The 15712-nt window shown below is 41.4% G+C and overlaps 1 protein-coding gene across 1 annotated transcript in view; it reads left to right on the top strand.

The window, feature by feature from the left end:
- The window catches only part of wdb (serine/threonine-protein phosphatase regulatory subunit widerborst), a 138374-nt gene that overhangs the window by 63681 nt on the left and 58981 nt on the right, over positions 1-15712 (top strand). The window contains exon 4 of the mRNA XM_080280528.1: positions 1363-1557. Within this exon, the coding sequence (XP_080136654.1) occupies positions 1363-1557 (195 nt within the window). The remainder of the gene's footprint in view (positions 1-1362; positions 1558-15712) is intronic.

Raw genomic sequence — 15712 nt, 5'->3', positions numbered from 1 at the left:
TTGTCTTATCTCCTTATCAGTGGTTGTTGGACTCAGGGAGCTCACTCTTTCACCCTTTCTTTGCAGTCACATCTGTTGTTATTTTATTTTTGCCACACCCAGTCAGAGTATTTTTTCTAGTTGGGAAAAGCCTCTTCAGCTTAACACTTTCCATTAATCTTTTCAGAATGGAAGCATCATAATTTAGCATATTCTTGCTGTTTCTAGATAATTTTATTTAGCCTTGGAAAGACATCTCAGGCTAAGGTAAAGGGCTGGATACTTCCATGAGCTGAATTAAAGTATTTCGCACTACATGGAATACCTATATAATGTACCCCTCCTCCCCTCCCTTTTTTTTTTACCCCCAAAGAAGTGTTGAAAGTCAATTTTATGTCATCCAGTGGCTAGGTTATTCAGTCCAATTAGGCGAGAGTGACAGCCGCATGCTCCTGTGAGGCATTATATGAGCAAAAACCTCACCCTTCCTTTGTTTATAGGCCACATTAAGTTGGAGTGCCTCAACCCACTAGGCATCTACTTGGTTGTATGGTTACCACATAGTGCAGCAAATGGTTTCTTGGGTTACAGGGCATAAATCTTTCAACCCAAGGATGTATTTTTTTGAAATTCAGGATTCCTGTGTATGGTTTTATTCATTTAAGGGATGCCTCTTAAAGTGAATCAAGGCTACATTTCATATCCAGTTTGAAATAAAAGATAAAAATTTTCCTTATAATGGGTGGGTTAATAGTTGAAACAGGTGACATCATGAAAGTGTGCAGTAGTTATCTTGCAATGAGTCAGCCTTGCTGGGGAAGTTGATAATCATTGTGCCACTTTTTTATTTATTATTATTATAATGATAATTAATTTATGTTTCTAGTCATTGATCTGTAGTCCCAGTTGCACTTAACTAGTTTGAAACTAATATATTTTTAATAGTTGTGTCTATATTTTAATGTGGTTTGAACTTAGTAAGAAAAAAACAAAAAAAACAAAGGAACATTCAGTCCATTTTACCCTGATATGTAGGAGCTGATTTTTCATATTTCTTGCTTTTTGCATGGGTTTACAGTATACAGTATTTCCTATCTTGTATTTTGTGACCTTGGATTTTACCCACAGATTATGTACAACCAGTTTCATGTGCTGCTTCCACCGGGCAATTCATCCAATTTTTCACATCGTTCCTTTGTAATCTGAGTTAATATGGCATTTCTTGCTTTGCACCTGATTTTGCATTTTACTCATAGATTGCTTGCAGCCAGCTTCACACACTGCCTCCACCAAAAAAATTCACTCAATTTTTCATATTTTTGTGTAATTTCAGTTCATGTGGTATGTCTTGGCTTTTCTTGTAACTTTATATTTTATCTTCAGATTGCGTGCAACCTGTTTCGCACGCTGCCCCCATCAGACAACCCAGACTTTGACCCTGAGGAGGACGATCCGACGCTGGAAGCATCCTGGCCGCACCTTCAATTGGTGTACGAATTCTTCCTCCGCTTCCTTGAAAGCCCAGACTTCCAGCCAGCTATTGGCAAGAGGGTTATAGACCAGAAATTTGTCTTACAGGTGAGTTGAAGTTACACAGTTAAAAAAGTTTTATTTGGCATCGGTCTGATGATACTCTAATTCATCAGTATGGTGTAGCACATGTTGTTCCATGATGATTAATATTTTGTCATCAGAATGTGCTTGTAACAACAGTAAGGACACAAGAACGTTGCAGGTACACAGCAGAGCTGGGCTTCGTAAATGAAAATTCACTTCTGCAAATGCAATTCTGCCAGATCAAGCCATTACGTTCGTTTTTCGTTTTCGTTTTTAAAGGCTCCAACATGCTTGCATGTGTCGGCCTTGATCACCTAATGGTGGCTGTCCATGCTGCACGATCCATTGCAGTCTCTCTGTTCAGTCCCTTAACCCTGAGGTCACACTTAATGACCTCATCCCATGTCTTTCTCGGTCTACCCCTCATAACCCCACCCCCAATATTAACACTTCTCACCTTCCTCACCCAATTATCATCCCTCATCCTCTCCACATGTCCAAACCATCTCAATCTACCTCTCCTCATCACAACACCAATACACTCCAGTCCAATCCTACCTCTCAACTCTTCCATCGTAAACCAGGCGTTGGACGCAGGGACGCACTGCACATCCACCCAATCATTGTTATTTCTGTACGTCTGAGCCGGCAAATATCTTCCTCCTTCACTGCCCAGGTCTCACTTCCATACAGCATTACACTCCTAACACATGCTGCATACAAAGACCCCTTAGCATGTAGGGAGAGTCCTCTCAATGTTAGGAGAGGCAAGAGCTCCCTGAACTTCTTCCAACTACTTCTCACCCTAGCCACAGAGCTAGCTCCAGCCCCACCTCCAGCAGACAACATGTCTCCCAAATAAAAAAACTCTTCCACACACTGAAGAGATTCACCAGCAAGTTCAATCCATTCACGTCTGACAATCTCTACCTGCTCACCCCGACACGCGTACACATAAAATCAGCATTATATCGCAGTCTACCTCTGATACCACTACATCTCTTATGCACTCATTTATCACACACACCGAACAAGATGGAATTACTTCCCACGCCCTTGTGGCAAACTGCACATGGCCACTCTCCCTCGTCTTTGACAGTACCGCCACCAACCCTAGATATCATCACTTTTGTTTTATCTGCATTTACCCTTAAACCCTTGTGCCCCATACCATCTCTCCACTTCCTAAACCTTTCCTCGGCCTCCCTTTCGTTCTCTGCAATCAACACCAAATCATCTGCATACAACAACTCCCATGGGAGTCCGTTTCTAAAGTCACGTGAAAGGGCTTCAAGTACCATGATAAACAACATGGGACTCAAGACTGACCCTTGATGCACACCAACATTCACGGAAAACTCATCACTCAAATCTCCATTCACTCTTACCTGGGTGTGAGCACCCACATACATAGCCATAACCACCCTAACCAGCCACTCCTCCAAGCCAAGCTTTCTCATTGCTCACTTCACCACCTCTCTAGGGACTCTGTCAAAGGCCTTTTCCAAATCAACAAAAACAAAATAAAGATCCTTTCTCCTACCAATATATTTTTCCTGAAGCTGTCGAACAATGAATATAGCATCAGTGGTCCCCCTACCTGGCATAAACCCAACTGCATCTCATCAGCATTCATTCTTTCTCTAATCATACCTTCTAAAACTCTCTCCATTACCTTCCTTATCTGATCTAAAAGCTTTATACCTCTATAATTTCCCCTTTCCAGGGCATCACCCTTCCCTTTATACACATTTACAATTATACTTCAGCCAATCATCTGGGACAACACACTCATAAATAATCCTATTTATCAGGTCAGTGACTAAACTCACCCCTATATCGCCTGAGGCCTTCAGCATTTCGGCAGTCAACCCAGACACCTGCTGCCTTCCCCACCCTCATCCTGCCTATTGCCCCACTCACAGTAGCAGTATCAATCAAAGGCCAATGGCCAGACACTGGATCTGCTGGCTCCAAACCTTCCCTGTCCCAGTCAAACTCCTCATTCAACAACCGGTTATAATGCCCTCTCCATGCATCTTTAATATCCTCACTGTCCACCACTACCCTTCCTTCATCATTCTTCACACACTGCTCACCTATAATATCCCGATTAACCCTCTTCATTTGACCTGCCACCCTAAATATCATATTTTTCCTTTCCCCATGATATAGGTTATCAAGTAATAGTCTCTGTGACTCAGACTTTGCCCTGTATACCTCTCTTCTAGCCCTACGCTTGGCAGCCAAATATTCCTCTTTGCTACGTTCAGCAAACACAAATCTGCAAACTTCTTGAAATTTGCGGTTATGCGAACGCAAACTATTTGTATCCCTTTCAATTCTGCAGCATCAGTTTAATTTTATTCTGGATAACATTGGAGGATTTTATTACCTGTACCCGCCCCAGAGGGGCTCGGTGACCGGGTATCGTTTCACTCGGTTTGTCTGTCTGCTGTCTGTCAACAGCTCTGCATGAAAACTACTGGTGTGATTTTTACTGAAATAACAGGGGTGATGGGCAATGACCTTCTGATCACCTGATTAAATTTTGGGCCAAGGCTCAGGCTGTAGGCCCCAAAAATGGGGAAAAAAAAAAGTTTTCGCCGTAACTCCTTTCAAATTCATCACATCGGCAATGAAACCAAAACCTAAAGGTCTATCTATCTATAGTCCGACGCCCTAATCCCGCAAAGGGTGGCCGCAGACAAAACGCCTCCAAGTCACTCTGTCACCCACCATTTGACTCCCCTCCCCCCAACTCACCCCCCCCTCCCTCATATACCTCTCAACTCCATCCCTCCACCTCATCCTCGGTCTACCCCTCCCTCTCCCTCCCTCCACCTCACCTACATACACCCTCTTAGTCAGTCTTTCATTCTCCATCCTCTCCACATGTCCAAACCACCTCAGTGTATTTCTCTTAATCTTTTCAACCACATCCACATCTACCCCACAACGTTCCTTCACTTCTTCATTCGTCAACCTGTCCCTCCACGTCACTCCACATGCTCCTCTCAAGTAACTCATTTCCACTGCTCTCACTCTTGACTTGTTCCCCTCTTGCAAGGTCCACGCCTCGCTTCCATACGTCAGGGTAGGGATCACAATACCATCATGCAGTGACTTCTTAACTTCCATACTCACCTCCCTATTTCTCATCACTGCTTTCAGTGTGCCAACAACCTTCCTTCCCTGCTGTACCCTTTCACGTACTTCATCCCCCAAAGTTCCATCCTTACTCGTCACACTACCCAAGTACTTGAATGCACTCACATTCTCCATATCCTCACCATCCAACCTCACTGCACACTCTGTGACTTCATTCCTCTCAAACACCATAACTTTTTACTTTTGTTTACATTAACTTTCAGCTTCCTTCTCCTACACACTGTCCCAAATTCATTCACCAAACCTTGCAACTCCCATTCATCTTCACTCAACAATACTGTATCATCAGCAAACAGCAACACCGGAAGCTTCCAAATCTCACCCTCATTCATTAGGGCCACCCCCACATCCACTGCCCTACCTTGTACCTCCTTTACAACCCCATCCATATATATATTAAACAGCCATGGAGACATTACACACCCCTGTTTCAGTCCCACATTGAGATCAAAGAACTCACTCAGCTCACCATCCACTCGCACCGTAGCCCTAGCTCCCTCGTACATACTCTTCACAGCACTCAACAATTTCCCCTCCACTCCATATATTCTTAATACCTTCCACATACCTTTCCTATCTATTCTGTCATAAGCTTTCTCCAAGTCCATGAAGGCAGCGTACACTTTCCTTCCCTTCTCTAGATACTTCTCCACTAAACATCTTAGAACAAATATCTGATCTACACACCCTTTTCCCTTCCTAAATCCCCCTTGTTCTTCTCCAACTAGCTCCTCTGTCATATGCCTAACCCTATCAATGAGTATTCTACTATATATTTTACCAGTCACACTAAGAAGGCAAATACCCCAATGGTTACCACATACTTCTCTCTCCCCTTTTCCTTTGTATAGAGGAACAATTATACCTGATTTCCAGTCCTCTGGAACCCTTCCCTCTTCCCAGGCCAATCTACACAACTTCCATATCCACTCCACGACAATCTCACCCCCATACCTAAGCATTTCACCACACACTCCATCAATTCCTGGGGCCTTTCCCAGCTTAATCTTCTTCATCGCTTCCACTACTTCCGACCTACTGATCTCTTCCTCCCTCCTCTCATCTCTTCTTCTCCCAGCCATTCCCCAACCACTTATACTCACACTGCTCTCACTCTCTACATTCAACAAATCCTCAAAGTGCTCCTTCCATCTCCTCAATTTCTCTCTTCTCCACCAACAATCTATTATTCCTATCTTTCACTCCCCTACTATTTCCCCTTTCACACTGCCTTACTTTCTTTACCTCCTTCCAAAACAATTTCTTACTCTTCCTCCATTTCACACTCAGATTCCTCCCAAACTCTTCATCCACTTTCTTCTTACTCTCCTTCACCAGTCTCTTAACCTCCCTTCTCCTGCTCACATATACCTCTCTCTTCTCTCTCTCATCTTCTCCCCTACCTCTACTCGCCAACCATTCACCATATGCCTTCTTCTTTTGTTCCACAGCTCGTTTCACCTCATCATTCCACCATGCTGTCCCTTGCACACCCTTGCATCTCCTCCTCACTCCACAAACCGCCTCACACGCTGCGCCTATCTCCTCCGTGAATATCTTACATACGTCTTCCACCCCTTCCATCTGCTCTAGCTCATACCTTCCCAATCTTTCTTCCACTATGCTCTTATACTCTGTCCTCTTCTCACTATCTTGAAATTTCTCCACTCTTCTCACAGGAGCTCCTTCCTCCTGTCTTCCCCTTCGCCTCCTCAACCACTTTCTTTGCAGCTCTACCTTGGCCATCACTAAGTGATGGTCCGAGACTCCATTCCCCCACCCTCTCCACACCCTTGCATCCAACACTTGTCTTCTCATTCGCTCATCCACACACACGTAGTCTATCATTGCCTTTCGTTCAACAAGTTCACCATCCATCCTCCTCATTACTCTCCATGTATACCGGTGGATCATCTTATGACGAAAGTAGGTGTTGGCTATTGCCAACCCCTTACCAGCACAGATGTCCACCAAAGCACTACCATTCCCATCTACTTCAGCTGGCACACCCCACTGACCAACCACTCCATCCACTCGTACATTCCTAAAGGTGCATCTTTTAAATCGCATCCTATAACATACCACATTGCATGAGGGGGTCACCCCCCAGTTAGCGGTAGGGGGGACAGTGTCATGTGGGTAGGGCCTAAAATTTCAAATAGACATAAAATTGTGAATTTTCACCTGATTTACTCCAAATTTGATATGTAACATCTTTGACTAGATATCCTGATGTGTTCATACGTTAGCACTAAAATGACTGCCGGGGACGGGTTTGCTGTGCCTTGGCACCGCTTTTTAAGATTAGTATGATATTTTTAGTAATCAAGGGGTAAAAAATTATCTCTAGTTACTCATCCGCTATAGTTATATCTTTATTTACACTGACTAACAGTAGGTGACTTTATAAGTTTGGAAATTGTCTGTAGTACTGAATGGGATACCGGTACGTAAAATTATATTTATAGTAAAACTAAAAGTTATACAGTAACCCCCTCAAATTAGTGAGGGTGACATTCCAAATGCCCTCACCAATTCTTGAACTTGGTAATTCTTGACACCATCCTGAAAATGACATACAGTATACTGGTAATTGCATAGCGTATGAACCACTGATACTGTAATGCATTACCCATAAATAAACATTTCTCGTTAAATCTGTTTCCCTGTTGATTTTAGTAGTTCGGTTGTTCCAGCTCTTGTTTAATTCATCAGCGTATTGGCGAAAGGGGCTGTCCTAAGTGTTTAACTAAACCTAACCTAACCTAGTTTAACTGTATGTAATAATTTAACCAAACCTAACCTAACCTGCAGTTGAGAAATTGAGAAATGAAATCCACCTTTGAGTACGTAGAGTAAGTTTCTTCCATTGTGCTGGAAACAAACAATTGTAGGTATGGCTTGACGTCTTAACCCCTCAGTGGCCATGGGTTCAGAAATTTGCTTGCTCCCTGGCTGGCCCCGGAACTATTTTTTAAGAGTTCTAAAATCAGTTCATTTTTCCTACGGTTGTGAAGAGAATCCTCTGGTGCATCGAGTTTTTTTTTTTTTTTTTTTTTTTTTTAACCTATCTTCTGATTCACAATGATTTGTGGAAAAATTAATAAAATTATGGTTAATGTGCCATATGGACGAAAACATGTGAGATTAAGTGAGTGCATGACTGCTTGGGATGGCAACTTAGGGTTGTGTAAACATACCAGTGACCTTTGTTCCCTTCCCATAATTGTTCACAGTTTTTTGTAGCTCATGCTAACTCAGCGTCACTGACACTGACACTTTATAGGGTTGTTCAATGCCGGGGGTTATTAAGGCGTTAATGGAATACATTATTGTTTGCATCTGTACTCCGTCATTCACATATACAGTAGACCCTTCTTATTCGTAGATTTAAGGTTCCGCAGATCAACCTTATTTTAATTCTGTACTATACACTGTAACTTAATCTGAAATTGGCACGCAACTCGCACTTCTTTTGTAGCTACAGTTAGCATACCCGCACCCGTGGGCATTCCCTCCACTCTGCCAGTCTTATTGTAAATACCAGTCAGTTAGTTACTTACATGGTCGTCGCCCTTCTTGTGTTTACAACTTGACTGTACTTCGTTGTGTAAGTGAAAAATGGATCCCAGGAAACAAGGATAAAAGCAATCCTTCTAAGCCAAAGAGAGAGTGTAATGTGTTATCTGGCATCCTGTCAGAAGGGTCAGACTAGACTCACAACTTACCTACAGTGCTGCCACACATCTCGTCGCCTCACCACATGGACACTGTAGGAACTGCATTACAGTCATCGTCGTCATCATACAGCAATCATCGTCATCTGTACAGCAATCATCATCGTCGTACAGCGATCGTCATCATTGTACAAAGGTTATGGTGAGAACATACAGTCTTTTGGTGAGTGTTAATATGTATTTGTGATATTTTAAAGTATGTTTTTATTTTTTCAGGGATGTGCTTAGCTTATGTGGAAATTTTCATTCATTCATTGCCAGACACCATGTATCCCTAACGGGGTGGCCAAGGGCTTAGAGTTAATTGTTTTACAGGGAGGAGCACTAATCCTCCACCAACCCCACTTGACACGTAGGGAGAACGTTATGCCAACAGCATCTGGTGTTCCCAGGTGGTCACCCATCCAAGTACTAACCAGACCCAACGTTGATGACTCTAGTATCCGCGGAATTTCTCTGGAACCTAACCCCCGCGAATAACTATGGTCTGCTGTACACATAAAACTAACAAAAAAGTGAACGCTAAATGTATATAGGACTTTGAGCAGAAGTATCTCCCCCCCCCCACCCCCTTTTAAAATAGGAAGAACCCGCTTATTAGTGAAGTTGTTAATTATGGGTTTGGCAGTTATGGGGTTCTGTAGTATTTTAAATATTATTATATTAGTATATTACACTGTTTTTACACCAAACAAGGGAAATCATTCATTGTTGTAGGTAAATGAATTAAATTATTACACCTTGCCCTAGGGTGGAAAAGGAGGTCCGGATAATGATGTTGATGATATTATTACACTTCACAGCTCACACTTGACAAATTGCCACACCAGCCCACCTCTATTCCCTGGCTCTAACCTCCTCATTCCTCACTCCTCAGTCACAGTCTGACTCCTCCAGTAACTGAGACAACTCCATCTTGAGTACATCCATGTTGCCCTTTATAAAAACAAACTGCTCAAAGTTCTCAGAGGTCAGGCTGGTTTGTGGGTAGGTTTTTGTGTTTGCAGAAGTACTTATGCAAATGCAAAATCGCAGATTTGCATAAAACTGTCGCGGATACAAATCCGCAAACAAAATCACACTTCCACAATTCCGGAGTTTGTGGTTTGTGGAAGTGATTGCGGAAGTGCCTGGCTCTGGTACACAGTACATGGCATCCTCATGAAAGCAGGTATACCAGCCTAGGCTAGAACCATTGAGCTTTTTGCAGCAGCCATTGTCTGATGTCAGGTTTTTTCAAGGTTTGCTTTTTTTTTTTTTTTTTTTTTTTTTCTTTTTTTTATATATATATATATATATATAAATAAATACAACTCTCAGGCTACCATGCCCTTTATTTTCACAGTCCTTCGAACCACAACACACTCAACACATGCACTTTATTTTCATCACACAAACAGTTCTTCAATATAACTTCAGCTAAAGATATCTGGGAATGTCTGACTGGAGTGGCTGGTTTTCTGCAGTCCATATGAACTTCAGTCCACAACAAGAGTAACAGTTTGAGAGAGTGTTTTGTGTGTATGTGTGTGTGTGTGTGTGTGTGTGTGTGTGTGACTTTTAGTTCAGCTCTGTAAGAATATGGTTGACTGCAAAAATATGGTCATTCAAGTCAGGTGCTTCCAAATATTTTGTGTTGAGGTTATGGTAAAGGCTTTTGTGTGTTGCAAAAATGAGGTGCATGATGTTAAGTATACTGAAGTGTGAGATGTTGCATTACCCAGTACAGTAAGGGCAGCATTGGTTGTGTCTACTTTTTGCTGGTGCTGAAGTAGAGAAGGGTGATAGCCAGTGTACTGTGGTGAGGTGGAATTATATATCTAGGAAAGGCAGAGTCTGATACAAATACCTAGAGGTTCATGGAGGTTGCTTTTAGCCAGAAGGTTTTGTGTAACACTGACAGCAATGTGTTATTGTACATGTTTTTATCATTTTAGCAGGGTTGGGATGATTTAAATCGGCAATTTATGACTCATTAAACCTAAGTGTTGTTAATGTAAATTATGCATTATTTCGCAAGCAGTTTTATTTGTTTCTTCTCTTATTCATTGAACCTTTTCTAGTTTGTCAGATGTGGCAACCAGTTACTGCTGCATATTCTATTCCCGGTCATAGCATGACATTACTCACTCAGCATCTTCTCATCCATGTAATTAAAAGCCACTTTCATGTTTGTCAACAGTCCTAACCCCTGCAATAATTATTTTTATATACTTTTCTGATGGTAGGTCACCCTGCATGGTCACACTCAAGCCCTCGTCAAGACCTTGTTCACTTTACTCTCTGTCTTAAATTTAATATTTAGTGGTCTTGATTCACCTTTTTTCTACAGACCAATCCTTTTCACTTCTTTCACTTCTGTCTCCCACTGTCTGTTCTTTGCATTTATTTTATTCAGTATTGCCTTGACTCGGCTCATCTCTTCCTGCTTTCAATCCTGTTTTAACTGTTCATTTTCTACATCTTCAAATTCCACAGAGTCTGTGACTACTATTTCTTTCTTTTGCAGGATTTTCACAACATCTGTCTCAGTTAACTTTTTGTTCTGCTTCTCCTGTTCCAAAATCTTGCTCAGTTCCAGTTTTTTCTGTCGATGTTCAATATTAGCCCATTTGTGCTTGTTCTAAAGCATTACTAACTATTTGTGTCAGTGTCTTGTTTTCACTCACTTATTTCTTCAGTTCACTGTACAGTGAGCCCGTAAGGTTCGTGTCCAATTGGAACTATGAGGTTGGAACAAAACCTGAAGTTTGTGAACTGAAAAGTATTAATCAGTGATAAAAAATCTAATTGGTTGTAGAGCCCTGCTCAAAGTCACTTTTTTTCTCAATCTTTAGATATAATTCTCATAAAACAGGGTACAAGAATAACTGACAACCATACAAATATGATAAAAATGTTAACCTGCCGCGTGCCAGCTATTTTTAGCCCTATTGGTAACTCCTGTGCTGGCCATTTTTTTACCTTTTTTTTTTATTATTGGCTAAAATGATAAATATTGATGTGAAAACAATGAATTTTACCATTCAAATATTCACCAAAGCTCAGAAATGGGTTTTATTGAGTCCTGCATACTCGTATACAGGTATTCCCGTTCGCTCACGCTTGCCACGTAGGTGAGAGAAAGCCATTTTCTGTGTAAGGTAGAATCAGGTATTTATGTTGGGAAGGTACAGCAATGTTCAGTACACATTTCTGAATGCTTATTACTTCAACATCTGTCACAATTTGCGTGTCTGTCTCAAAGTGAATTCATTGTCTTACGCGTGCTTGAAGAAAGATACAACCTGACTTCACTGTGAACAGTCCTGGCACTTATGAGAAGGTGTTTACAGCCTGACATCACTATGTACAGTTCTTACACTTACAAGAAGATATTTACAACTTGATTTCACCATGTATAGTCCCTTCACTTACGTGAAAATATTTACAACATGCCTTCACTGTGTACAGCACTGGGTGAGGCACACAGGCAGAGTGAGTGTGAGGGGGGGAGTGAGTGTGTGTATGGCCTTGACTGCCTGGGGCATGATAGAGGAACAGTTAACATACATGCCAGCCAGTTTTTACCCACTCATCTTGAAAAATGTGGTCACAGTGAATGTTTTAATTTTAAACCGTTTTAAAACGGCACTGGCACTGACTGCAGATTTTTGTTAGACCGTTTTAAAATGGCACTGGCACGCAGCAGGTTGAGAAACATTAAATAAATGGAAAAATCTTCGTCTTATCCTCTACCAAATACTTCTTCACATTGACTCAATACTTACGACGTTGTTCTTTTCTCTTTTTGCCTCCATCCTTTGAACTTCACTGTACAGTCGACCCTCTGTCTTCGCGGGGGTTAGGGGCCTGAGACCCCTGTGAAGATCGAAAATCCGTGTAAAATTGGTGCCCCCCTAAAAATACCCCTAGACCCCCATTTCCTTCTTTAATGAAAGAAAACCCCTGTGTACATGTCAATAAACACTTTATTTATAATTGAAGTATGAAAAAAATAGTTTAATTGCTTAGGTGGATGGCCGCTCACACCGCTCGTCACAGCTACACTCTCACCCTCCACCTCCGTTACCAGGATTTTCCCTCCTGTAACTTGTCCAGCAATTCTACCTTCTCCAGCAGGGTCAATACCTTCTTCTGGCGCTTTGGGGTGCCTTCAGGAGACGTCTTGGCTGCTCTCTTAGGGCCCGTGGTAGATAAAATGATGGTGTCACGGAGAGATCAGCGTGTACAAGCACACACAAGCGTGGTCACAGTGAGAATGGGTTTCGGGACAATTCGCCGTCAAGTCAATTCGCAGTCACAACAATAACAAGACAATTTGCCGTCAGGACGATTCCCTGTCATTTATTTACATACTATAGTAGTCTTTTAAATATACGAGTTTGAAAAGTGATGGTGGTTTATTGTTTTTATAATAAATGTAGTGACATCTGTTGAGGCTCAGCCATATCTTTCCCCACTGTTTGCGTCCATTATGGCCGATCAGAATAACACGTTGGATATTGTCATTTGAGATGAATATATACTTGTACCTCTTCAGAGTCGTTTTAAAATATACCCAGGATGTTGTAGTACCAATGAAAATTAATGAAGACAGCTACGGGTGACGCTAGAATATAATTCAAAGTCGACTACAGCGAAGTAGAAACAAGTTAATTATTGGCTAAAAGTGCAACTTATAAATGATATCCAAAGCCTACACTATTGAATGAACATAGACTTTGATAGATCCCCCTGAAAATTAGTTGTTAAAGTATTAATTATTCAAAAATAAGTATACAGTATTTATAGAATGACGGGGAATCGTCCAGGGTGCGAATTGTCATGACGAGGAATCGTCCATGTTTTGACAGCGAATTATCTCGGAACCTGAGAATGAGAGAGCTTGCCGCGAGAGATTCAAAACAACGTGGGGATGGCGCGGGTAGCGCTGCGGGCGGTATGCAGCATGTGGCGCGCGATTTGAATGTGTTTCCATTTTTCTCTGGACTTCAAAAAAGGTGATTTGGTTTCCCTGGTGACAAACCGGGAACAATCGAAACCGCAAACAGAGGGACCGCGAGGACAGAGGGTCGACTGTATTACACCGTCACGACTATTACCTGGTTCTCCAGTGAATGAAGAGGAAGCCATAATATAGTAGAGGTAGAACACATGAGAACAATAGCTGAATGAAGGGAAAGGCAATAAAAGTGACCATGGCTGTGATCACTGCTTGACCATCACACACACAGTCTCTCAGCTGGCAGGGACTGTGAAAACAACATGGCATACAACAGCTGACAATTGCCTTGCCCACTGGCACCCCATATGTTGATGCAGGAGGTGAATTCTTGATCGTGAGACATAAATTCTTGGAAATTTTGTGTTTTTCTGTGAAAGGTAAATTTGTGAACCCAAATCAAGTGAAACATAAGGGCTCACCGTATTCTCTTAGTGTCTCAGTCTCTCTGACAGTATTTTTGTTGGCTTAAATCAAGTTCAGTAATACATCTTGGTTTATATATATATATATATTTATATATACTGTATATATATATATATATATATATATATATATATATATATATTGTATGCTAATGATGCAGTACTACTTGCAAATACCGGACAGAACTTGGTAGACAAGTGCAGAGTTTTGCTGATGTCTGGGAGCATCGTGCCTTGAGAGTAAATGTAGAAAAAAGTACTGTAAAGTGATGGTTACTGGGAGAGTAGGTGACTCCCAGCGCAGTGTTACGGTCAATGGAAAGAGACTGGAAGTGGTGGGAGAGTTCAAATACCTGGTTACAGTGATAGAAAAGAGAGGAAAATGTGCAAAAGAAGTTGAAAGTAGAGTGACAGGGAAGGAAAATAGCTGTTGCAATGACGGCCTTGATAAGAAACAGAGGCATATGTGTTGCAGCTGCACAAGGCGTTCATGAAGGAGTGTTAGTGCCAACTTTAACATATGAATGTGAGACTATGGTGTGGCATGAAACTGAAAAGTCAAGCATGAGAACAGTAGAGATGGGACTGCCGAAGAATGTATGTGGATTACAGAGAGTGGATAGGATATGAAATACAGTAAGGTGATTTGTGAAAGATGTGGAGTGTACTGAGATGAAATGGTCAGGTGGATAGAATCGATAACAACAGAGTGGTGAAAAGGGTATATCTGAGCAAATTTGAAGGAGGGAGGAGGTGAGGTAGGCCTAGGAGAAGGTGGAGGGATTTGGTGGATGAGTGTGTGAGGAAGTGAGGTTTGGAAGTTGGTGATGCAAGGGGGCTGATAAGAGATTGATCTGGCTGGATGAATATTGTGAGGAGAAGCTCATGATCAGGGATTTGGCACCCCGTGTTAACATGACAGCATACAGATTGACTCTGTTGGATACGTTTATATGAAGTTACAAAACGTGGCAAATTTTTGGCGTATCAGATAGAGCCAGGATTCCAGGGGCTTGAATGGTGAGTGAATGGAAGTGTAGCCCATTGGATTGGGCAAAATTGGACTGTCTGGACATTGATACTCCTCACCCTGCCCTAGGGTGGGAAAGGAGGTCTGGATGATGATGATGATGATATAGATAGATAGATATATATATATATATATATATATATATATATATATACTTATTTCTATCTTTCTATATATATACAGTATATACATATATTTACAGCCATTCCTTGATTACATGAACGTCCATTATCCAAACAGTCCATTATCCAGACGCTGTGATCTGGTTGTTCGAAACCATTATTCATACATTTTTCTATTTTATCCGGACAAAATGTTTTCGTCTGGGTAGAGATTATGGCCGAGTAAACATCTTCACCCGGCAGGGCTGTTTTCTTCACATGGTTTTTCATGTCACTATGGGGTATGGCCCAGCAGTGATGATTGTTTGTGGTTGATGAGTCTACTTGACCATGAAAATTGTTTAGTTGTGGTTTAAAAGTTTGTTTGACCAGAAAGAGTGGTGTAAAACACCAGGAATAAGTGTTGTATACGGTACTGTACTGGCCTTTTACAATGGCTTTCAAAGATAGGGTATGTACAAAGGGGGGTAAAGGGGAGCCAGGGAAATGTCCGTTATCCAGATGGATCGACTATTCAGACATGCCATTGGCTCTGTTACTTTGGATACTGGAGGGATTACTGTATACAAATATACTGTATATATATATATATATATATATATATATATATATATATATATATATATATATATATATATTATATATATATGTATATAGATATATATATGTATATATATATATATATA

The sequence above is a fragment of the Coenobita brevimanus genome, chromosome 85 (genome assembly GCF_032717465.1).
Source record: "Coenobita brevimanus isolate Jiangsu-jjx chromosome 85, ASM3271746v2, whole genome shotgun sequence".
Lineage (NCBI taxonomy): Eukaryota > Metazoa > Arthropoda > Malacostraca > Decapoda > Coenobitidae > Coenobita > Coenobita brevimanus.
Note: the sequence above shows the minus strand (reverse complement) of the source record. Positions and strands in the feature narration are given on the sequence as shown.